Source organism: Staurois parvus, unplaced genomic scaffold, assembly GCF_062004578.1.
Source record: "Staurois parvus isolate SC_StPar_1 unplaced genomic scaffold, SC_StPar_1.0 ptg000403l, whole genome shotgun sequence".
Lineage (NCBI taxonomy): Eukaryota > Metazoa > Chordata > Amphibia > Anura > Ranidae > Staurois > Staurois parvus.
In genome coordinates, this window is record NW_028318199.1 from 424280 (window position 1) to 450964 (window position 26685).

Sequence of the window (26685 nt, forward strand, 5' to 3'; positions counted from 1 at the left end):
CACCCGATCTCTCCACCACGGGTGATCACAAAGAAACCTCCGGACAAGCCTAGGTGCATGGACATTATGGGCTGGTTCCCACGAATTGTCCTCAGGGCCGTAGCCCTTCCACTTGATGAGAAATTGGGTCTGGCCCCCCCTTCGACGACACTTCAAGATTGCCTCCACCTCGAATTCCTCTTCCTCTTCAACCGTTACGGCCTCCGGGGGCCTGGATTCCCGTTCCGGGAAGGCACCAGGGACTACCGGTTTCAACAGGGACACGTGGAAGACAGGGTGGATCTTGAGTGTGTCAGGGAGAACAAGTTCATAGGCCACCTCATTGACCATCCGTTTGATGCAAAAAGGGCCTATGAATTTAGGTCCCAACTTCTTCGACGGGCAAAGCATCCTCAAGTTTGACGTAGCCAGCCAAACCTTCTCTCCGGGCTGCAACACCAGGTTCCCTCTTCGCTTTCTATTGAAAGCCTTCTTGTAGTCTTCTTGGGCTTGACGGATGGCTTCCTGTAATTTCTTATTGTTGGAGGTGAAGAAGGTCAGTGCATCCTGCGTCGCTGGAATCGGGCATTCCGGGACCAAGTCCGGGAGGAAGACCGGATGAAACCCATAGTTGGCGAAGAACGGGGACTGCCCAGTTGCTGAATGGCAAGCGTTGTTGTACGCGAATTCTGCCAAAGGGAGGAGTGGCGCCCAGTCGTCCTGAGAGAATGATGTGTAGCATCGCAGGTATTGCTCCAGGGTCTGATTGGTCCTCTCGGTCTGGCCATTGGTCTGAGGGTGAAATGCCGAGGAAAGAGACAGCTTGATATCCAGGGCTTTGCACAGCGCCCTCCAAAACCGCGAGGTAAACTGCACCCCTCGGTCCGAGACGATGTCTTCGGGAACCCCATGCAGTCTAACGATCTCTCGAATAAAGACTTGTGCCGTCTCGGCTGCAGATGGAGTCTTCCGTAAAGGGATGAAATGGGCCATCTTGGATAAGCGGTCCACAACCACGAGAATTGCTGTGTGGTCCAGCGAAGGAGGGAGCTCGACTATGAAGTCCATGGAGATTCTCTGCCAGGGCCGTTCAGGGATGGGCAATGGACGTAGCAGGCCCCATGCCTTGTTCCTTGAAGGCTTGTTCCGCTGGCAGATGGCACAGGAGCCCACGTAGATCTTACAATCCTTGGCCATGTCCGGCCACCAGAAGGAACGCCGGAGAAGTTCCAGGGTTTTGACCGGTCCAAAATGTCCTGCCAGTGGGTGGTCATGGCAATGTCCCAAGACTAAGGTTCGGGCATCCTCTGGCACCACAATCCGGTCCTCCCTCCATAGGAGTCCCTCCTTGTTCTGGAGGGGGGCCCCATCGGAGGTAGACATTGCTGTGGACGCCCTCAGGATCTCGGAGCGAAGGTTTGTCTGAAGGGCCAAGAAATTCCCTGCCGGAAGAATAGTGTCGGGCACTGGGATCTCCTTGGTGTCCTCATACATGCGCGACAATGCGTCAGGCTTCGTGTTTTTCGAGCCGGGCCTGTATGTGATGTGGAACTGGAACCTCGAGAAAAACAATGCCCATCTTGCTTGTCGTGGGCGTAGACGTTTGGCCGTCCTCAGATATTCCAGGTTCTTGTGGTCCGTGAATATCAGGATGGGATGGGAGGCACCTTCCAGCAGGTACCTCCATTCCTCTAAAGCGGTTTTGATAGCCAGTAGCTCGCGATCCCCAATGTCGTAGTTCCTCTCCGCTGGGGTAAGTTTCCGTGAAAAGAATGCTACTGGGTGAAGTAATTCCTTGGCGCCCTTCCGCTGGGAAAGGATGGAGCCAACCGCGTTTTCAGATGCATCTACTTCTAAGATGTAGGGCAGGGAGGCGTCGGGATGACCCAGAATGGGTGCCGAGGTAAATAACCTTTTTAGTGCCTCAAAGGCTTCCTGTGCCTCGGGCGTCCATCTGAATCGCGTCCCAAGCTTAGTTAATTGAGTGATAGGGGAGACCAGACCCGAGAAGTTCTTGATGAACTTCCGGTAGAAATTTGCGAACCCAATAAAACGTTGGACACTTTTCCTGTCTGTGGGTTCAGGCCAATCTAGGATCGCTGAGACCTTCTGAGGGTCCATTGCGACCCCCGTGGTGGAGATAATCAGACCCAGGAATGTAACGCTAGCCTGTTCAAAGCAGCATTTCTCTGCTTTAGCGTACAACCCGTGCTGCCGCAACCGCCCCAACACCTTTGTTACATGTACCCTGTGCTCCCCCAGGGAGGATGAGAAAATCAAAATGTCGTCTAAGTAGACGATGACAAAGATGTCCAGGAAGTCCCTAAAGATGTCGTTTACAAAGTGCTGGAAGGTGGCTGGCGCATTGCATAACCCGAAAGGCATGACCAGGTATTCAAAATGGCCGAATCGGGTGCGGAAGGCCGTCTTCCACTCATCCCCCTCCCTTATGCGAACCAAATTGTAGGCTCCCCTTAAGTCCAACTTGGTAAATACTACCGCAGCCTTTAAGCTCTGGAACAATTCAGGTACCAGAGGTAATGGGTAACGATTTTTAATGGTGACCCTATTCAGCTCCCGATAGTCAATGCATGGCCTCAAAGTCTTGTCCTTCTTTTCTACAAAGAAGATCCCTGCACCTGCTGGGGAAGTGGAGGGACGGATGAATCCCTTACGGAGGCTATCCTCAATATAGTCCTTCAGGGCCCCTAATTCCAGCTCAGAAAGGGGAAAAATTCGTCCGAACGGGATTTCAGAACCGGGCAACAGATCAATCGGACAGTCATATGGGCGGTGGGGGGGTAGAGCATCTGCTCCCCGTTCACTGAACACGTCAAGGAACTTGTGATAGGCTGCAGGAACCACTTGTTTCAGGCTGTCATCCCCTTCAGAGCACAGAAGAACCTGGGGGACCCCCGGGCCCGAAGTCCGACACAGTTCCCGACAATATGGGGAAGGGAACGAGACAACCCCAGTTTCCCAGTCAATTTGGGGGTTATGGGCCCGCAACCAAGGGAGCCCCAGAATGACTGGGAAAAGGGGTGATGCAATAGCATCCAGGCGGAGGAGTTCCCGGTGCTGACCGGCAATGGAAGTCATAATGGAAGGGGTCTCCTGGTTGACTACTCCTGACTTTATCCGGGAACCATCAGCTAAAAAGATATGAAACCCCTTCTCCTTTGGGCGGAGGGGAATACCCTGCTGGTGAGCAAAATTGATATCCACAAAACAGCTGCATGCCCCCGAATCAACTATGGCCGACACCTCCACGGTCCTTTCGGAAAGCTGAAAGGAGAGGGGAACAACTAAGTACTGGGACGGGGTCATATCGCCAACAGATAAAGAAGATGAAGTGAACTTACTCAGTTTCTGCGGGCAGGAACGCACCATGTGACCAGCTTCGCCGCAGTACAGGCACAGATTCTGGGAGCGTCTGCGCTGGCGTTCCTCAGGCGATAGTTTAGGCCGAGCCAGGCCTAGCTGCATGGGTTCGGGGGCATCTTCAGCCGGCAGGTTCTGGATGCTTGGCCTAGTATGTTGACCGGATCCCTGAAATGACCCCCAGGGATTTCCGCGACCCTGACCAGACCTCTCCAATCTGCGCTCCCGTAGCCTACGGTCAATTTTAATAGTGAGTGCAATCAAGTCCTCTAATATCTCGGGCACCTCTACCCGGGCGAGCTCGTCTTTCAGAGCCTCAGATAGGCCCATACGAAACTGGTGTAAAAGGGCGAACTCGTTCCAACGAGTGTCACCCATCCAGCGCCTAAAGTCAGAGGCGTATTCCTCAGCCGTCCGCCGACCTTGTCGGAGTGTGTATAACGTGGCCTCGGCCGAGGCCGCCCGTTGTGGGTCATCATATAAGATGGCCATAGCGTTAAAGAAGCTGTCGACCGAAACCAGGTGAGGGTCATTGTTTCCCCTTAGTCGGTGGGCCCAGTCTTGGGGTTCACCCTGCAGCAGGGAGACAACAAACCCCACTTTCACTGACTCTGTCAAAAAGGTCCGTGGCTGTAGTTCAAAAAAGAGCAGACAAGAGTCACGAAATGACCGAAAACGTGTGCGATCCCCATGGAAGCGCTCGGGTAAGGGTACTCGGGGTTCCGCCATAGGGAGTGATGTGGGAGGCCCAGGAGCCGGCTCGTGGGCTGCTGCGACTGGAGGTGCAGGAGCCGGGGCCTGTGAAACAGGAACAGATATGGTGCAGGCCTGAAACCGATTCTCGATCTGCAGACATCTGTCCTGTAATGTGTTTACAGCTTGCGTCAGGGTAGACAGGTGCCTGCACACCTCGTCCAACGGGGTGAGTCCTCCTCGAGGCTCAGTCATGGCCTTCTGGTACTGTGAGGGACCGCCGAGCGGCACCACTAGCACTCCACCGGTCAGGCGTGCCCAGAGCGCGGAATCTAAGCCCCAGGGTACTTGTTCACCAGGGCCCCTGATGGTGGGGATGGACTTGTAGTACCCTGAGACCAGGTCGCCTCTACTGAGCACACCTGTCAGTGGTAGGGGTGTCCGCCAGGGGTTCCAACCAGGGAGAGCCAAATGTGAGGAGGTCGGGTGACCCTGATGGGATGGATGGATGGCTGAGCAAGTGCGTAGTCAGACAGGCCGAGTCGGTAATGTAGAGGACGGTAAGGTACAAGGGAGCAGGCAGAGAATCGTCGGGTCACACGCCAGGTCAGCAACAGGAGGTCAGATCTACAGAGGGGCATCCAGGGAGAGAGGTCAGGCAAGCAAGGGTCTGGGCAGGAGAAATCAGCAAGGTCAAGAGCAATCCGGGTCAATAACTTACAGGATACAGGTTCACAGGATCAGGAATGCAGGTAAGACCAGAAGGCAACGAAATGACAGCTCAGGGACCTTTAAATATCCCGCCCTGCGCTGCCATTGGTGCCCAGCGGGCGGCCGCGGCTTCTACTGCGCATGCGCGAACTCGAACGCCGCGGCCGGCCCGGACCTAGTGCCCGTGTACTGGGAGGAGCAGTGCGCCTGCGCCGGGACCATCGAGGGACGGATCGCGGGGATCCCTGACACACGTTTATGCCTTCTTCCTGGACTGACCTCGGCCTGTTAAATTGACAATGTTTTCTGCCTGCTGTTTCGATTGTTCTTTTGCCCTGCTACTGCACTAGAGTGGGATTCAAGATAACACAGGGGTCTCACATATGTGAGGGGCTTCAGAGTAGAGAAAAAACAGTTTTTGGTTTTCTCCAGGATTTGTAATTCCCAGAACAGAGTCTGTTTGTCCGGAGGCTTTGAAGAGATTGGGTGGGACGAAACCTCTACCCCTGTGCTCCTGTTCTACCTAACCAAGGCCCTAAGCCTGATGTTCCTACCTGTTGCCTGGACTAATACTTTGGCTGTGCTGACCATATCTCCTTGTTATGGACCACCTGGTGTACTCTAGCAGTCCACAGGACAGGATTCCCCAGGGCGTGGAGTCTAAGCCCCAGTCCGCTTGTTCACCAGAGCCCCTAATGGTGGGGATGGGCTTGGAGCGGACAGTGACCAGGTCGCGGCCCCTGAGTACACCCACCTGAGGTAGAGGAATCACCAGAGGTAATGACAGGTGGAGAGCCTGGTGTGAAGAGGCAGACAGGTCTGGAGAATAGCAGCTAATCCGTGCGGGTCGGATGGATGGCTGAGCAATAGCGTGGTCAGATGGGCCGGGTCGGTAACGGGCAGACAGCGTGGTACAAGACAGTAGGCACAGAGGAATCAGGTCACTCGCCGGGTCTGGTAACAGAAGTTCAGATCAGAAGGTATATCCAGAAGAGTAGTCAAACGAGCCAAAGGGTCAGGGCAGGAGAATATCAGCAAGGTCAGGTTCAAGCAAAGGTCAGCAACAGTCAAGAATCAACTCACAGATCACAGAAACAAGATCAGACCATACGGCAACTTGTGTCTGTGCAGGGCTGGTTTAAGTAGCCCGCCCTGCTCCTGACAGGTGCAGCCTAGGTCCTAGTGCCTGCCCAGCACCGTCATAGGTGACGGGTGCGCCTGCATGTCTTGACAGACAACCAGGCATGTGCAGACCCATGTGTCGCGATGGTCCCTGACACTCCTCTTGCTACCTGTACTGACCCAAGACTTTTTCGGACCATGTTCCTGCATGCTGCCTGTACAATACTTTGGCTGTGCTGACCATATCTCTGCCTGCTGCCTGTACTGACCCAGGACTTTTTATGGACCATGTTTCTGCCTTCTGCCTGGATCTCAGCCTACTGCCTGTTCTGACCCTGCCTTGTTTATCCACCATATTCCTGCCTGCTGCCTGGGCGATTCCTGTGGCTGCTGCATGCTTCCTGGTCCAATGCTCTCCTAAAACCATAGGTAATCTTTTGCTTATCCTTTCTTCAGCTAGGCTATGAAAAAGTCTCACATGTGGTATTGTCATGTTCAGGAGGAGTAGCAAAATCTATTTTTGGGTATAGAAGAAACATCCTATAAATTGACAATTTGTGTAAAAAAAATACTTTTTCATTTTCTTTCTACATTTTCCAAAAACTTGTGGGAAAAAAATGACAAGTTAAAAAGACTCATTATGCCTCATAGAATATATGTTGGAGTGTTTTCTCTCCAAAATGTGGTCATTTTGTTTGCTTTTCCATCGTCCTGGTGCCTGGGGCCTTCAAGACTGTGATAGGTAGGCAGGAAATTAGATGAGTAATTTATGCCCCTTTTATGCTCCTAGAATGCGTGAAGGTGCTACTTGGATGTTGGGTCTCTGTATGTGGCCAGGCTGTGGAAAAGTCTCACACATGTGGTATCGGCATACTCAAAAGGAGTAGCAGCATTCTGGGGCATAATTCTTGGTATGTACAGTTGCAAGAAAAAGTATGTGAACCCCTTGGGATTACGTGGAGTTTTGCATGAATTGGGCATAAAATGTGCTCTGAACGTCATCTAAGTCACTACAATAGAAGAACACAGTCTGCTGAACATAATACTACACAAACATTAGATGTTGCCATGGTTTAATTGCACATAACATGTAAACATTCACAGTGCAGGGAGGAAAAAGTATGTGAACCTTTGGACTTAATAACTGGTTGACCCTCCTTTGGCAGCAATAACCTCAACCAAACGTTTCCTGTAGTTGCAAATCAGACCTGCACAACGGTCTGGAGTAATTTTGGACCACTCCTCTTTACAAAACTGTTTCAGTGTAGCAATATTCTTGGGATGTCTGGTGTGAATTGCTCTCTTAAGGTCATGCCACAGCATTTCAATCGGGTTAAGGTCAGGACTCTGACTGGGCCACTCCAGAAGGCGTATTCTGTGCTGTTGCAGCCATTGTTTTGTTGAATTACTTGTATGCTTTGGGTCATTGTCCGGTTGCATCACCCATCCTCTGCAGAGCTTCAGTTGGCGGACAGATGGTCGTACGTTTTCCTGCAAAATGTCTTGATAAACTCTGGAGTTCATTTTCCCATCAATGACAACAATCCGTCCAGGCCCTGAGGCAGCAAAGCAGCCCCAAACCATGATGCTCCCTCTGCCATGTTTTACAGTGGGGATGAGGTTTTGATGTTGGTGTGCTGTGCCTTTTTTTCTCCACACATAGTGTTGTGTGTTCTTCCCAAACAACTCAATCTTGGTTTCATCTGTCCACAGTATATTTTGCCAGTAGTGCTGTGGAACATCCAGGTGCTCTTTTGCAAACTTCAAACGTGCTGCAATATTCTTTTTGGACAGCAATGGTTTCCTCCGTGGTGTCCTCCCATGTACTCCATTCTTGTTTAATGTTTTCCTTATTGTAGATGTGTCAACAAAAATGTTAGCATGTGCCAGAGATTTCTGTAGGTCTTTAGCTGACACTCTGGGATTCTTCTTTACCTCATGCAGCATTCTGCGCTGTGCTCTTGCAGTCATTTTTACAGAACGACCACGGCTAGGGAGAGTAGCAACAGTGCTAAACTTTCTCCATTTGTAGACAGTCTGTCTTACCGTGGACACATGAACATCAAGGCTTTTGGAGATACTTTTGTAACCCTTTCCAGCTTCATGCAAGTCAACAATTCTTGATCGTAGATCTTCTGAGAGCTCCTTTCTGCGAGGCATGGTTCACATCAGACAGTGCTTCTTGAAACCAGTAAACCCAAAACAGGTGTGTGTTTTTTAAGGGCAGGATAGCTATCAGCAACACACCCAATATCATCACACTGATTGGAGTCAAGGTTGGCTCACTTCTGGCTCCAATTAGCTCTGGGAGAAGTCATTAAGCTAGGGCCTCACATACTTTTTCCTCCCTGCACTGTGAATGTTTACATGTTATGTGCAATTAAACCATGGCAACATCTAATGTTTGTGTAGTATTATGTTCAGCAGACTGTGTTCTTCTATTGTTGTGACTTAGATGACGTTCAGAGCACATTTTATGCAAAACTCCACGCAATTCCAAGGGATTCACATACTTTTTCTTGCAACTGTACATGCTGTGTGTTAGAAATGTCTTATAAATGGAGAACTTTGTGTGAAAAAAAAGTTTTCCTTTTTCTTTCCACATTTTCTAAAAAAAATTGGAAAAAAAATAATTTGTTCAAGAGACTCTTTATGCCTTATAAAATATACCTTGGGATATTTGCTTTCCAAAATGGCATCATTTTGTGGGTGTTTCCACCATCCTAGTGCTCCAGGGCCTTCAAACTGGGATACGTAGTCAGGAAATTAGATGTGTAATTTATGCCACTTTTATGCTTCTCGAACATGTGAAGGTTCTACTTGGATGTTGGGTCTCTGTATGTGGCCAGGTTGTGGAAAAGTCTCATACATGTGGTATCGTCATACTCAGAAGGAGTAGCAGAATGTATTTTGGGATGCAATTGCAAGTATGTCTATGCCAGGTGTGAGAAATAACTTATTTTGACAATTATGTGTGAAAAAAAATAATTTCTTTGTTTTTCAAAGAATTGTGGGAAAAAATTACAACTTCAGAACACACACCATGTCTTTTACTAAATACCTTGGACTGTGTTTTTTCCAAAAAGGGGTCTCTTGTACTTTCCTAGCATGTTAGGGCCTCAAGGAATGAAATAGGCCCTCAGTGCTTCAGGGGCAGAAAGGTGGTAAATGTGCCCTGTATGGAATTAGTTAACCACTTGCCTACCGGGCACTTATACCCCCTTTTCTGCAACACTGTACCCATATGAAATTTTAATAATTTTTCACACAAATAGAGCTTTCTTTTGGTGGTATTTACTCGCTGCTGGGTGGTTTATTTTTTGCGCTATAAACAAGAAAAAAGCAAAACAATTTGAAAAAAAAGTTTTTCTTTGTTTCTATTATAAAATGTTGCAAACAGGTAATTTTTCTCCTTCACTGATTTGCATTGATGAAGCTGCACTGATAGGCAGCACTGATGGGCACGGATAGACAGCACTGATAGGCAGCACTGATAGGCGGCACTGGTAAGCTTGCATTGATGAGGCAACACTAATGATGCTGCACTGATATGCAACAATAATGGGCACTGATAGGCTGCACTGATGGGTGGCACTGACTGAAGGCACTGACTGACAGCACTGCTAGGCACTGATAGCCCTTTGACAATTGCCGGTTATCAGCAGTACTATCCTCACGCTGTGACAGCATGAGAAAAATGCAGCCGATAACTGGCAACTGCATTTACCGGTGATCTGCTGTGTCATTGGACACAGCTGATCACGTGGTAAACAGCCGCTGTGATTGGTCTTTTACCACATCATGTGATCAGCTTTGTCCGTAGGACACAGCGATCATGGAGATTGCCAGGTGTGTGCCCCCGGAGGCGTACGGGAGGGCGTCATATGACGCCCTCCCAGAACTGGACAACCGCGCTGTAGCCGTCATTCGTCATTTGGCAAGTGGTTAAACAGTGATACCAAAGTTAAAAAGACAATGCAATTACAGGAAAATAGTAAGTACTAACCACTGGTACTTTTTAACGCACATTTTGGCACATTCTTTAAGGGACAGTTCACATTACATGCGTTTCGGTTGCTGTTTTTCGGCATCCAAAATGCACAGAAATTAGGTTACAGTATATGGTTGTCAATGTCATAGTTCACATCAGTGTTTGCAGCTTCAGTGAGTTCTGGTTGCAGAAAAAAAAGTAGAACATGCTGCCTTTGTTCTGCACAGAACTGTACTGGAATGTGGTAAAAAGCATCAAAAATGCACCAGACATACTGGAACGCACCAAAAATGCACATGTCCCTATTTAAACTGAAGAAAAAGAGAGGGGAAAAAATAAACTGGAATGCATAAAAAACATGTCGCAGTATACATTTTGGCCTAAATTTGACGAAATTTGATTTAAAATTTTTTTTACTGGACATATTTTATAGCAAAAAGTCCAAAATATTGTTTTTTTTTCTCAAAATTGTTGGTCCTTTTTTTTATAGCGCAAAAATAAAAAACACACAGGTGTTCAAATACTGCATGACCACGCAATTGTCAGTTAAATTAATGCAGCACCGGAATACAAACCATTTCTGTAACCGCTTCCTGACCGCTCTATAGCAGAAATACTGCTACAAGGCGGCACGGCAGGGCAAAATCACGTATATATACGTGATTCGCGCTCCCGTGGTTTTCACGCCCCTCCCAGATAGCATCAGATTGCCTGTCACTACACCAGTAATCACATTTAACCCTTTGATTGCCAGGGACATGCTCATACACAATAAACATCAATTGCTATTATAGTGTCTGAACGGATCAATATCTTTGATCAGATCAGCACTATACCAGTGTTCACATTAGTATAGTGTCCCCAAAAACACAGCGTTAGCGGGATCAGCCCCGGCACCTGCCAGAACCTGCGTTTAGCCCCTACGCTTACCCCCCTTTTCCCCCAGCAAGTGCAGTGTCAGTAGGTCACTTTCACTTGATACATTGCACACAAAACCGCAGTGTTCGCAGAATCAGCACCCGTACTTCCCCCATTCACTGCCCAACCCGGAAATCAGGTGGAAACAGCAAATTTAACTACTACCCTTGATTTTTGTAGCTGTTCTTCACAGAAGATCTGTATGCATTGATTGTGGATCAAATCATTTATATGCACAGCAATTTATCGCCGCCAACCCAAATTCAAATCTTGCCAGACTATTTGCATTGAAACCCATTACCATTTCCAATTTTAAATTTTTTTGGGGCCTAACCCTCAACATGGGCATCAGTAAAAAAAATTAATTGCAGTTGTATTGTTCCACAGAACCAATTCATCATATGCCCGTGTTCTCTGCTGCCATGGCCAGGCATAGATATGAGAGTATACTGTGTTTTATGCATTTCAGCGACAAAACACTCTGTTGTCCTTGAGGTGACCCTGAATTTGACTGGCTCCACAAAATTCGGCCCCTCGTAAATCACTTAAACCAAAAATTTGCTATACTTCCCAGCAAAAAAATCTGCATTGATGAGTCCCTCATTTAATTTTCTGGCCTCCTTGCCTTCAAAGGATTTCTCCCCAGCAAGCGAGCCAGATATGGGGTCAAAATGTATAAAACCTGAGAGGGCAACAGGCTATACATATCAGTTTCGGATTTACGAGGGAAAAGATAGTCACGTGGAGCCCCCCGGATGCCTAGACTACATGGGGAGCAGTGGCAAGATAGTTTGGGACTTGGTGTCATCCTTTTTCCTTATTGCGTACCACTTATACGTGGACAATTTTTATTCAAGCATGCCACTATTTAGACATTTGTACAATCTTGAAATTGGTGCACGTGGCACCGTGTGACCTTATGTGTGGCCACCATTAGAAGTAGGTGGATGCAAGGCAGTATATTCTAATGGTGGGCATACACTTTTTCTGGCAGAGATTTCTTCTCTTTTTTTCATTCAGCCCACAGGCTGCATACAAAAAAAAGAACATATATACCTAACAAGGACCAGCAATGTACTGGTACATCACTGGACTTTGAATGATTATACCAGGATGATGCCTACAGCTGGCGAGCGGCTTTCATGTAAAAGCAATCCTAGTGGCTAATTAGCTGCAGGATTGCTTTTACAAACAGCGAGAGACGATGCCCCCCCCCTCCCTTTCTCAGTCAGTCCCGTGCCAGCGGGGGAACCTGAGAATGCAGCCGGTGTTTCTGCCAGCTGACCATAGAGCTGATTGGAGACCGGAATGGTGCCAATCATCTCTATAGTCTAAGAAATCGGAAGCTACAAGCATTTCATCACTCAGTTTCGCAGGATATAAACAGCGCTGTTTGTAAATTGGGAAAGCATCTTATTATTATTATATTATTATTATTATTATTATACAGTATTTATAAAGCGCCAATAGTTCACTCAGCGCTGTACATTACAAAGGGGGACAGAACATGTGACAGAACAATACCAATACAATGCAAAACATGAGGGGATCGAGGGCCCTGCTCTTTCGAGCTTACAATCTAGAAGGGATGGGATAGTGGTACAGGAGGAGATAGCTGTGGGGGATGGAGTGGTAGGAAGAGTGGAGGAGGTCAGCAAGTTAGCAGGGGGTGAGGTAGGCTTCCCTGAAGAGATGGGTTTTCAGGGTGCGCCTAAAGGAGAGGAGAGTAGGTGATAATCTGATGGGTTGGGGCAGGGAGTTCCAGAGGATGGGTGACACCCTGGAGAAGTCCTGGAGGCGGGCATGGGAGGAGGAGACCAGGGAGCTAGAGAGAAGGAGGTCTTGTGAGGAGCGGAGTGTGCGTGCTGGGTGGTACTTGGATATTAGGTCAGTGATGTAGTTCGGGGCAGTATGGTGGACAGCTTTGTACGTCAGTGTTAGGATTTTAAATTTGATCCATTGCGCAATCGGAAGCCAGTGGAGGGATTGGCAGAGGGGGGTGGCGGAAACGGAGCGTTTGGAAAGGTGAATGAGTCTGGCAGCCGTATTCAGGATCGACTGAAGCGGGGATAGCCAGCGGCGAGGCAGGCCAGTGAGGAGGGAGTTGCAGTAGTCGAGTCGTGATATGATGAGGGAGTGGATGAGCTGTTTAGTGGTTTCTGGGGTTAGGAACGTGCGGATTTTGGCGATGTTGCGGAGGTGGAGTCTGCACGAGTTTGTTAAAGATTGGACTTGGGGCTGGAAGGATAGGTTGGAGTCCAGAATGACACCAAGTACTCTGGCCTGCAGAGCGGGTTTGATATTGGCGTTGTTGGATGTGATGTAGAAGTCAATGGGGGGTGGGGTTCGGGCTGGGGGGAAGACAAGGAGCTCGGTTTTGGAGAGATTCAGTTTAAGGAAGTGGAGCGACATCCATTCTGATATGTCGCTCAGTAGGTGTGTGATTTGGGCAGAGACCGAGGGGGTGAGGTGGGGGGTTGAGAGATAGATTTGTGTGTCGTCAGCATAGAGGTGGTAGTTGAAGCCGTGAGAGTGTATGAGTTGGCCAAGGGAGGAGGTGTAGATGGAGAAGAGAAGGGGCCCAAGGACAGAGCCTTGAGGGACCCCAACAGAGAGGGGGAGTGAGGGGGAGGTGGTAGCATTATAGGTAACGCTGAAAGAGCGTTGTGACAGGTAGGATGAGAGCCAGGAGAGAGCAGAATCTCTGAGGCCGAGGGAGTGTAGTATTTTGAGGAGGAGGGGGTGGTCAACTGTGTCGAAGGCCGCAGAGAGGTCAAGGAGTAGGAGCACTGAATAGTGGCCATTAGCTTTGGCGGTTAGAAGGTCGTTGGAGAGTTTGAGTAAGGCGGTTTTGGTGGAGTGTAGGGGGCGGAAGCCAGACTGTAGGGGATCGAGGAGGTTGTTGTCGTTGAGGTGAGAGCATAGGCGGGTGTAGACGAGGCGCTCGAGGAGTTTAGATGTAAGTGGGAGCAGGGAGATGGGTCTGAGGTTGTTCGGGTCATTGGGGTCCAGGGAGGGCTTTTTAAGTATGGGGGTGATGTGTGCATGCTTCAGTGGGGAGGGGAAAGTGCCGGAGGAGAGGGAGAGATTAAAGATGTGGGTGAGGGAGCGTAGGATGGAGGGGGAGGGAGGTCGTAGGAATTGTGAGGGGATAGGGTCGAGGGGGCAGGTGGTGAGGCGGGCATCAGAGAGGATCTTGGAGACTTCCTCGATGGTAGTAAGGTCAAAGGTGCGGAGTGTTGGGGGAGCTTCAGTATGAGGAATGTAGGGTGGGGTGGGAGAGGAGGTCAGAGCAGTGGTGAGGCCGTGGGAGAGGGGTGAAGAGGGGGTAGCTAAGTGAGGATATATAGTTATACAGGATTTATATAGCGCCAACAGTTTGCTCAGCGCTTTACAATATAACGGGAGATAATACAGCAACATTACACCGATCATGGTGAGATTAGATAATGTAAGGGCAGAAGAGATATCTAGAGTTTGATAGATCCCAGATTTCTCAAAAAAGAATATATGAGAATGCCCATTGAAGTTTTAGGGGATATTTGCATTCCCTGTGATAGCATTAAAAGTGATTAAAAAAAACATGAAAGGGACAGTGTAAAAATAATTTTAAAAAATCAAAATAACTTTAAAAAATAAATTATATGATCAAAATTAGGATTTCAGTTCCAAAGCATCATCCTGATTGCAGCAAAAAGTATACAGTTTTGCACAGAGCAGCCCCAAACCTCCTCTTCTGGAGTCCCCTGCTCATGCTCTCAGCTATTCCTATCTTCCGCTGCTTGCTATGGGGGTACTTGTGTGGGCTGAACATACTCAGCTTGCTTTGGCCCTACCTCCTGCTCCATCCTCAGAGGATTTGATTGACAGCAGCAGGACCTGATGGCTGCCTCTGAGTCCAAGGAGACAGAGAGAACGCTGCTGCTATTGGACACAGTGCTTGATCGAGATGGGGCTCAGGTAAGTAATTGGGTGTGCAATGGTTTTATTGCACACATCAGGCAAGTAAAACATGTTTATTATATCTATAAAAATCAATCATTTAAATCACTTTTATTCTTAAAGTGTTACTAAACCCACAAAAGTAAAATCATTACTGTATGTATGTTCCCTAACATCAAGTGAGACTCACACAAAGTTTGTCCTCCGCGTGCAGATCGTTGCTGGATGTCCAGAGGCAGCCAGAACCTCTCTGCTACAGCGCTTCTGTATTTTCAAGTGAAAGTAGTGAGAAGCCAGCTCAGTTACTAAACCCACAACAGTAAAATCAGTCTGTATATGCAGTAAAGCATGCTTGTTATACTTACTGTGGAACCTAAGGGGTTAATCCTCTGCATTGTGTAAAATGGCAGTTTGATCCTGTTTTCTCTGCCCCTCCTCTTGTTCAAATGTCCATCTAATAAGACAGACTGAACCAGTAGCCACATGCACATGCTCAGTTTAGTGTGTGTTGCTAGAGAGATTTTGTTCTTGGGAGAGTGCATGTGATCAGCACTGGGCCAATCAGCACTGTCCAGACAGAGGGTCAGGGGATTTGTATCCTTCTAGAGCAGAAAGAAAACTCCTCCTACAGACTTTAACCAGTGCTCTGCTGAAGTCACAAGACTGCTCTAACTGCTGATGAGAAAAGGTATTTATCAGTTTATATGTACTAAAATAATTGCACTTCCATGTTCTGTGTACTGTGGGAAACCAGATATAGTGAAAGCAGGGTCTTGGGTTTAGTAACACTTTAATTCAAAGCAAACAGTTAAAATACAGAAAAAATGCATGTAAGGGAGCTGTTTTGGAGAGTGCGCATGTGCGGGTGGCCGGTACGTATGCTCCAGCATTAACTCCGCACACCCTTGGCACTGCGTAAGCCCGTACATGGGCACCGAGCCCCACTGATCCTGGGATTCGCCCAGGTTCTAGACTGGATTCCCGGAGCCTCCTAATTATGCCTGGACAGACAGCAGGGAGGAGCCGTGGCAGCTCCCAGAACCCAATCCCTGCATTGAGCAGGGGAACTAAAATGGCGCCCGGCTCGGCTTCCACGGCCTCTGCTACCTCCTCTGCTTCTGCACAGCCAGCACCTCTCCCTCAGAGGGCGAAAAGGGGTCCTACCACAACTACTGGCTGGGACCGGATGACAGTGGCTTCGTTTTCTGGGGTGAGTGACCCTCCACGCCCACCCCAATCACCTTCCAGTCTTGCACTACCTTTGGCCTGCTCACTAGGCACGATTCCCCTGCTTCCTCTCCATTGGATAATGGGATGATAGCTATCTTTTTCAGCCAGAGCAGCGGCTTGAAACCTGATTCTGATAGCCCTGATCACTCGCCAGCACTCCCTCCAGCTCCACCACAATTTTCAGGAGATCGCTAATCGCTCATTTTGCTGATTTACTGCAACGCGAATTGGATAGAGCTACTACTAAATTGGCGGCTGATCTAAAGCAAGGATTTCAGGAATTGGGCCAACGCCTGGACAGTATCAAATCTAAAGTTGATGAGGCAGTCCACAACATATCCCAAAATTCTAATATGATTACCAACTTACAAGATCGGTTGGAGGAAGCTTATTCTAAAATTGATGATCTGGAAAACCAGACTAGGCACTACAATTTCCGTACCTGAGGGCTCCCTGAGTCAGTCAAAGAGCTCACTAGCTGCGCCCAATCCCTCATGCGATCCGTGATGCCTGATATCGATGACCTTCACACAGAAATTGATTGTATACATAGAGCATTGATCCCCCCCAGACAGGGGGGTCTCCTAGCTATATATATTCTTTTTTTTTTTTTTTACTTTTTTGTTCTTCTCTTTTTTTTTCTTGAGGGTCAGCCATCTTTATTCCTGGTTTCTCTGGACAATTCCTGTGCTCAGGGTGCAGATGGCTCCCATCGTATATAGTTCATCAGTTGTTGACTATGTCTTCTTAAGGGTCTAACAGCGAGGTCATCCGATTACTATCTCATAATGTTCAGGGGTTCAATTCTCCCTCCAAATGTATAAAGGCCTTTAATTCGTACCGCTCTTTTGGGGGAGGACATTATAGCCCTACAGGAGACACATTTTCCCCTTCATTTACCCCACGGTATGTTCATAAAGACTATCCCATTTGTTATTTTGCTAATGCCACGGAGAAGAAACGAGGGGTTGTCCTTTGCTTATACCGGCGTTTGTCGTTTTTGATTTACTATACTCCAAATACTAATCAGGTGGAATTTCTTCATTCTTTATTGAGCTCCTTGGCATCGGAGTTCGAGGGCGATGTTATTTTGGCGGGTGATTCTAACTTAACATTAGATCAGATATTGGATTGTTCCCGAGCCGCCATGCTTCAGCCCCCTTCCAGACAAAGTCGTAAGTTTGCCCAGCTACTATATCGTTACAATTTTATTGATGCCTGGAGAGAAGCTAACCCAACTTCTTGAGATTATTCTCATTTCTCTAGGGCTCATAATTGCTATTCTCGTATTGATCATATATTCCTCCATACACGCTCACTTCCCAGAATGCTTACAGCTAAAATTCTTTCCACATCTTGGTCTGATCACGATCCAATTTTTTTAACACTTTCGTCCTGAACTCATGGAAGGACTGCTCCTCACTGGCGCCTTAATGAATCTATCTTGGGCAATGCTTCATATTGTCTGGATATTTCTACACATTTGCAAATGTACTTTGAAATCAATAAAGCAGATGATTACGAATCCGGCTATCAATTGGGCAGCCCATAAGGCCTAGGTCAGGAGGTTCATTTTTCAACTCTCTTCACAACTTAAAAAAGCTTGTAATGATTTCATTTTAACTAAAACTCAAATATACACTGACCTTGTTACTCAACACAAACAGAATCCTGATCCGAATTTATTGGTTAAACGTGACTAAGCCCAATTAGAACTTAACCTATGCCTCACTACTACCGCTGACAAACAGTTATGATGGTCTAACCATAAATTTTTCACTTGGAGAGACAGGCCAGGTACTTTATTGGCACACAAGCTATCTCCCAAACATTCCCAAACAGCTCTCCCTAAACTCAGACTAAATAACGGTACTTTGTCTCAAGATCCCAGTAAGATTCTCCAAACGTTTCATTCTTTCTATACTGATCTATACCGCTCGTCTCAGGGAGATGTCTCTTCATCTTCTGACAACTTCCTGAGCTCTGTTGTTCTTCCCTCCCTTCAAGAAGCCCATAGAGACTCAATCAAACAGCCTATTTAGTGCGAGGAGATTCGGAATGCCTTGAAAACCCTCGCTCCTCATAAATCCCCAGGACCAGACAGCCTTTCTCATAACTATTATAAAGCTTTCCTTGACCTCCTGATTCAACATATGGCCCATTATTTTAATTATTTACAGGATGAGGGACTAGTGCCTCCCGATGAAAATAAAGCATTCATCAGTGTTATTCCTAAACCCAACAAAGATGTTACTGTAGTTTCTAATTATCGACCTACCTCCTTAATTAATTGCGATCTCAAGATCCTTATAAAATCTTGGCTTTACGCCTCCATAAATTTTTGGCCCTTTATATTCATGCTGTACAATCCAATTGGGACAAATTCTCACCGAGGAAGTCCTACTGTTATCATTAGATCTCCATAAAGCATTTGACAGTTTATCTTGGGACTATCTATTCAAGATGTTGGGAAGGTTTGGGTTTGGCCCTTCTTTTATGACTTTAATGTGGGCTCTTTATTCTAATCCTTTGGCTCAGGTCTCCATTCATGGATACAAATCAACTCCTCTGTCTATTGAGCGAGGTACAAGACAGGGCTACCCCCTTTCCCCTCTACTTTTTGCTCTGGCAATGGAACCACTTGCCATTGCTATCCGCTCTGATCCTACTATTTCTGGCATCTACTGTGGCCAATGAGATCATAAATGTGCCTTATTTGCTGACGATGTCCTTATGTATATAGCTACCCCTCAAACATCTTTACCTAGTCTCCTACATTTATTTCACCGTTTTTCTACGACATTGGGTCTTACTATTAATTCCTCTAAAACAATTGCTTTAAATATTTTTCTACCTGATTCGGAGGTTCAATATCTTTGGGACAACTTTGATTTTCAATGGGCCTCCCGTTTTCTCCCTTATTTGGGGATTCATCTCACAAGCTCTATCTCATCGCTATATAAGGCCAATTATCCCCCTCTAATTAAACAGCTTAATGATTACTTACATGATTACATGATACAATGACTTACATGATTACATGACAGGATCTTCCCTTATCCTGGTTTGGTAGAATTAATTCTGTTAAGATGACCTTTTTACCGAGATTATTATATTACTTTCGGACTTTGCCAATCATGATACCCAAACGGGTATTCTTACTTTTACAAGCAGCAGTCTGTAGATTTATATGGAAGGGAAAACATCCTTGGGTTAACATGTCGACTTCATTTTCCCTAAAAAAGCATGGCGGTTTGGGACTTTCTAATCTCCTGACTTATTTTCAGGCGGCTCAGATAGCACAGCTCTCTTGTAGGGGTTATGTTCCCCAGTGGGTTGGCATTGAGGCCTTATCTTGCCGTCCCTATGCTATTGGCGCCCTCATGTTGCTTCCTAGTCGGTTGCGTCCTCCTATCCATTGCCCTATGTTATCCTATTCTTTAATGGTCTGGGATAGATGGCGGGCCCGCAAACCTCTCTGTTCTCTACATACCCCTTTAGCTCCAGTCTTTTGTAACCCTGAGTTTACTCCTGGCCTGGCACCATCTGCATTTCAATGGTGGATCAATAAGGGTTTTTTGCATATTGAGGACTACTTAGACTACTCTTCCTCGTTCTCTCCAATACTTTCTGACAAAATGCCAGATGCCCTCCAGTGAATTGTTCTGCTACCATCAAATTATATCTTATCACCAGTAAACTCAAATTACTTGTAGAACCTTGCACACTCACCCCTCTAGAGATCTCCTGTGGGGCTACTGAGATGATGAAAGGTCAGTTATCCACTATTTATGCTTCCCTTATCGATCCACTTACTAAGCTATCCTATATGATTCAGTGGGAAAAGGATTTGAATCTGGACACTTGGCGGACTACGGCCAATGCTCTATCTAAAATTTTGGTTAATACTACTCTTATCGAATCTAATTATAAAACACTTCTTCGCTGGTACTTAGTTCCTACATGATTTGCTAAAATGTACCCATCTGTGTCACCTAGCTGCTTTCGACACTGCGGACAAGAGGGCACTATATGCTCCACATATGGTGGAAATGTCCTGTGATTCATAGATTTTGGATCCGAATATTTAACTTCATTTATTCAGTAATGGGAATTAATATTCATAGATCACCAGAAGTAGCCTTATTTCATCTGTTGCCCACTGATATTGCCAATAAATCAGTTAAATGAATTCTTTATCTTTTGTTGGCTGCACAAATTACTATAGCTAGATGTTGGAGACAGTCAAAAATTCCGCTGGACTTGGTCAAACAGACCTAGTTGCTCTAGATCTGAGGGGAACATGCAAGGAAAATAAAAAGAATAAAAAGCAGCAGTTTTGCTTGCACATGATTGGATGAAAGAAATTAGCAGAGTTTTGTCTCATTTCAGAGCTTCCCCTAGATATAAAGCAACTTGTAGTGCACAGTATATTTACCTTAAGTAAATCAACCCCAGTGTTTCTTTGCTGTAGTTAACTTAATTCACATATATGCAAATTGTATGCATTTTGAACCATATCTGATTCGCATGACATGTGAACCAAAAAGGCTTTTTATGGTGCTAGCTCATATATCTGTGGGCCAGCCGCAGTGCGTTTTTCAAAAGAGTCCTGTATGATTTTAGGTCGGTTCAAGTGCGATTTCAAGTGTCATACACTTAAGTTCGCACCTCAATTGCACCTGAACCAATGAACAAAACCGCACCTGGACATATGTTAATTGAGCTTTACAGTTCTTGATGCTCCAGTCTGTGACTGAACAGTAAAAGCAGAGGCAGCAGACTGATGAGCTTATCTCTCACTCTGTGTTCTTCTCATAGCAGCCTGTCTTTAGTTAGCACAAGGGTTCTGTAGAGCAACTGCTTGGCTCCCAGTGATTCTTCTACCCTTTCTCCATTTTAAGCTGACCATACAAAATTCTGTTTTTTTCCAGCTGGCTGAATGAAAAAACTGAACCAGACCACACATTTGAGGTGGATGGGAGATTCCTCCCTGCTGCTCTATTGTATTCTGACAGCAGGGGGACTCCCTTGCCAGAATAAACAGATCAGTGCTGCAGCTTATTGGCTGCAGTGCTAATTGAGCGTTTTTTATCTGACAGGGTCGTTGAACTGAAGTTGATTGGTAGATTCACTTCAGCTGCAGTGGCCACGCATAGGTTTAAGCTCTGCTGTACAGGTACTGCAAGAGGCTAATGCCAGATTAGCTGCTTGCTTTAAAAATATATTTAGTTATGCATTAATAAATACAAATCTGTATTAGTGTGTGTCTGTTATATCTGCCTGGAGTTCAGATTTAAAGTGTCACTAAACCCACATTATAAAAAAACTATCAATAAATGCTGTATTACATGCTGTTCATACTTACTCAGTCACTATGGGATTCATTTTCTGTATTCTGAAAAAAAACCTGATTGATCCTGCAGAACAGATAACACTATTTGCCATTCTGTCCATGTCTCCAATGCAGCTGGGGATTTTGCAGAGCAGTGTTGGCAGCTAGTGCACATGCTTAGTTTTCAGTGAGTTTCTATGCTGAGCATTTCCTCCCTGTCACATTTGAGCAGCCCATGTGACTATAGAGTCACACATGTGGGCGGGCAAATGCACAGTGGTAAATAGCAACCCACTCCCTCCCTCCTCCTCAATGCCCACTAACCAGCTAAACACAATGGTGGTGGGATATTACATATTACTTGTTCAAGGGAGATGGAGGCTTCACCTCCCTGTTGTTCTAATACACAGGATGGATGGGTGTGGCACAGCCTGTGACTGGCAGAAATCCACCAACATGTTATTGCCAAAAAATAATAAAGATTTAATTTCAAATATATATTTTTATGACGATAGTCAGTTTATTAATATTATTTATTTTTACTCTGGATCCCAAAGGCTGTTTTTTTTTAAATTTTGCACACGTGAACAGCTGTAGAGGACTAGAAGCTCCTCCTGCTTATGTTTCTTTGCAGACAGTCTGGGAAAGAGCTGGGTCATGTGACAGCCGTTTATGAATTAGAAAAATTGTACTTGGACTTTTTTTTTAAATTAAAATAGTTACAGTGTCATTACTCATATACAGAAAGATAATGGATCATGTAAATTAAACTGTATGTGTTTGAAATCACTTTAATGTTATCATGAATGATGAGAACCAAATATACAGTAGAACTGAAATATAAACTTGGCAGTAATAAAGGGGTCAGCATCAGACTTTGCCAGTCAGCTTTCTGAACTTGATTAGGAATTAATAATATGACCAGGGTTTTACATATCGTTTATATTTTAGTCAGTTACAATAGAAGCAGTATGTACATACCTGCATGTTATCAGTAGCATCTCCCAACATGCCACCAAAGGTAATAGCATTTGTTACAGTTGCCAGATAGATAAACAGAATTGCTGAGAGACATTGTATGTTGAGGGCATCATAAAAGTCACTCCAGTACCATGGGACTTTTCTTTGTACATCTTTTATAAGCCCACTAAATAGCCTTCAAAGGAAAAAAAACAGTATAAATATGAGTGCATTGGTTTAAACAAAACTTCATGCAAATGGTAGAATACATACAGTATTTGAATTAGGTGCTTGCTGTTTTTCCTGACAAAGATCTGGAATTCTTCAACACTGCACTTCTAGCCACATAATGTGAAATCAGGATAATCAACTCTTTCCAGTGAACAATGAGCTGACCTAGAAAGCAATAAAGCTGACCTAAAAGACTTGCTAAAATCTGCAGAGTGATCCTATTGACTGGCAGATGTGTGTGTGTATAAAAGGAATGGTTTATCAAATGTACAAATTAAGCTTGCCAGACACAAAGCAAATTTATTGGGTTCCTGATGAATCAGTCAAAATTGAAGCATGGGTGGCCCTGTTGGCATTGTCCCGCCCAACATCCGTTGATCTGAAAATCAAAGGAGCGGAGTGAAACCTTTCCAGCCAAACATCCAATCAGATGCAGCCATTTTGATATTCCTGCAGCTGTGGATGCTGACTATCAATACACAATAGCTTCTGTCCATGCTGTCTAACATGCACTGGAGAATCAAGTGATTTCTATTGTTCAGCCCACATGGCTGAACAAGAGAAATCTTACATTGTATGGCCAGCTAATTAATTCCAGATATAGATATTTTTACATATGTAGCACCCTCCTATTGTAGGATTACTAGCGGTAAATGTATTTTTGGCTCCTTCTGCAATCAAGGGATACAGTATGTGATTGTTTGGTCTGGTCTGTTTAGGGTTTCACAGGGTGCGAGTTTGATTGCTTCCCCCTGCCTCTAGAAGTTTCTAGCGCTTAGGGAGGGAGAATTCAAATAACCAGGCTGAATATTGATCAGGGCCAAGCCAATCCATGGGGATGTGTGCCCAGATGGAGGCTTGGAAGCAGGTAAATATTCTGGAGCCCTGGAAAGAGGATCTTTCCTTAGCAAGGAGATTTCCAAGCCTCAGGGGGCTATTTCCCCTAGGCAGCTTATGGACAGTGTTGCTGATCTATGTGGTCTTAGTGGTGGTAGAGCTGGGACCTGGAATTGGTCTGGGACTGACTACAGAACTGTGCCAAAGGGATCTAGTCTAAAGAAGGACTGTCTCACTCACTGGGCTGTTTGGGGAGGAGGCTGGAAGGTGGCAGCTGTTCTTGGGACTTGTGAGTAAAGACCCTGAATTGTTTCCCGGTGACTGTGTGCTTTTGGGATATGCACTATATTGCCAAAAGTATTGGGAAGTCTGTCTTTACACGCACATGAACTTTAATGGCATCCCAGTTTTAGTCTGTAGGGTTCAATATTAATTTTGCCAACCCTTTGCAGCTATAACAGTTTCAACTCTTCTGGGAAGGCTGTCCACAAGGTTTAGGAGTGTGTCTATGGGAATGTTTGACCATTCTACCAGAAGCGCATTTGTGAGGTCAGGCACTAATGTTGGATGAGAAGGCCTGATTCACAGTCTCCACTCTAATTCATCCCAAAGGTGTTCTATCAGGTTGCGGTCAGGGCTCTGTGCAAGCCACTCAAGTTCCTCCACCCCAAACTTGCTCATCCATATCTTTATGGACCTTGCTTTGTGCACTGGTGCGCAGTCATGTTGGAACAGGAAGGGGCCCACAAAGTTGGGAGCATGAAATTGTCCAAAATGTCTTGGTATGCTGATTCCTTAAGAGTTCCCTTCAAAACCCCTGAAAAACAACCCCACACCATAATTCCCCCTCCACCAAACTTTACACATGGCACATTGCAGTCAGTTAAGTACCGTTCTCTTGGCAACCACCAAACCCAGACACATCCATTGGATTGCCAGACAGAGAAACACATCTCCACTGCTCCACAGTCCAGTGGCGGCGTGCTTTACACTGCATTGATGCTTTGCATTGCACTTGGTGATATAAGGCTTGATTGCAGCTGCTCGACCATGGAAACCCATTCCATGACGTTCTCGACGCTCTGCTGTTGTGCTGATCTGAAGGCCACATGAAGTTTGGAGGTCTTTTGCTATTGACTCTGCACACAATTGGTGACTTCTGCGCACTGTATGCTTCAACATGCACTGACCCCACTCTGTCATTTAACATGGACTACCACTTCATGGCTGAGTTGCTGTTCCCAGTTGCCTCCAATTTGTTATAACAACACTAACAGCTAACTGTGGAATATTTACTAGCAAGAAAATTTCATGGATGGACTTATTGCACAGGTGGCAACCTATCATGGTACCATACTTGAATTCACTGAGCTCCTGAGTGTGACCCATTCTTAGAAAAATGTTTGTAGAAGTAGTCTGCATGCCTAGATGCATGATTTTATACACCTGTAGCCATGGAGGTGATTGGAATGCCTCAATCCAATGATTTGGAAGGGTGTCCCATTACTTTTGGCAATATAGTGTAAGTGCCAACGGTTACTTGAACTGAGCCAGCTCTCATAGGGTCTTGGATACTGGTCATTCCCCATCCTTGGGAGTGTCCTAGACTGTGTGCTCTCTTGTACTGTGCAGTGTTCCTGAGATAGCACTGGGTCCCAATGGTTGTGCAGTGGTGCAGGGTAACCAGAGAGGCTTGCCTTATGGTTCCCAGCAGTGAGGCCTTTGTCTGTCCAATATTTGCAGTTGCTTAAGGACAAGAATGCACTCTCACATCCAATTACTAACTGTTTTGAAGTAACCCAATCCCTAACTCCATTCATGTTTCAAGTTTTAACAGCAATTAGAAGACAATCTATAAACTGTATATTGGAGCCAGATTGAATGGAGTATTGCATGCGCAACGCAGCCTCTGTGCTGTTTGGGGGAGAACCAGTAAAATCAGTGGCCCTGTGGAGCTTGGACAATGTAACCATAAATATACCATTTAAATCTTATATACTGTATTAGAGTTTTCACATAAGCAAATTAATTTTATTTTATTTTTTTCCTATTATTTTAATTTTATTTTGAGAAGATGTATTTATTGCACTAATATAGATTTAATATATTTCTATTAATTTGATCTTAAGGGTGCGGCACTTTTACAAAACATTTTTCTAGCTATTACTTTACACATACCTATGAGGATGTGACTAAGAGCCTGCGAACAATATAAGAGAAGTATAGTATCAATTTTGTGGCTCACAAATTACTTTGTCACATATACATTAATAATACTTTTTCCACATGTTGAAGTTTACATATATACAAAAATAAACACAAGTTAATTGTGATTGTGGCCCTTATGATTTTGTCTCCATTTCCAGGATAATCTTCTTCCCTCCCCCTTCCTATTTCTCCTGCCTCTATTGTATATGCTTCTGGTGCAGTGGGGCTTCATAAAATGAAGTGACAGGTACTCATGAAGACTGCCTGACTATGCCAACTGTTTCCACCCAGCTCTTCCATTCATAGAAGCTGGTACTGCAGCTCCCATGAATGAAATGTGACTTATGAATGGAGAATGGGCAGATGTCTGAAATATCACCCAATTCCATAGATGTTTTATTCATAGAAGCTGTAGTATGGCTTCTATGAATGGAGGAGCTGGGTAGAAAGTGCAGGCATAATCAAGCACTCTTGATATGTTTTTTATATTTAAAATAAATGTGATAATGTGATCAACATCAGAAGTATATTCATCAAGACAGTTCCATAAGGTACATAAATACTAATTTTTATACAGAATGTACAATTATACTGTAAAATTAACACCACAATAAAACAAACATCATAATCTCAATACATTTTGTGAAACAGTTCACTTCATCAGCAGTTTTGATGTTAACAGCAGGGTGTCTGCAAGCCCAAAATGATAGTGATTGCTCTTGCAAAAGAGTATTTGCATCAGAGTAACCCATTGTCAGGGATGTCTATCCCGGGGGCTGTGGAGACAGGGGAACTGGCCCATAGACAACCAGAAGGCACAAATGAAGGGCAGAAGAGGAAAGAACCGAGCCTTGAGCACCAAAAGCAGGCTGAGTCTTTGGAATCAGATGGTGAAAGAAAAGAGCCTCCAGTCCATAAACAACCACAGAAAGAACCATTATTTAACTGCTGCCTACACGTGCACAAGAACAAGCAGACAAACATCAAAAAGTGCTGTTAAAAAAGTGAGGGGAAAAAAAAGGTGTATGGGATTCTTTGACACATACTGTATGTCACACATATGGCAGCCCATTTAAATGAATAGGCTGCACTAAGTGCAAAACATGACAACACATGTAATATACACATTAGCGTAACACTGGATGTT

At 45.5% G+C, this 26685-nt stretch overlaps 1 protein-coding gene across 1 annotated transcript in view; it reads right to left on the bottom strand.

The window, feature by feature from the left end:
- The window catches only part of LOC149455100 (electrogenic sodium bicarbonate cotransporter 1-like), a 619577-nt gene that overhangs the window by 293070 nt on the left and 299822 nt on the right, over positions 1–26685 (bottom strand). The window contains exon 10 of the mRNA XM_089686634.1: positions 22284–22458. Coding sequence (XP_089542760.1) covers positions 22284–22458 — 175 coding nt within the window. The remainder of the gene's footprint in view (positions 1–22283; positions 22459–26685) is intronic.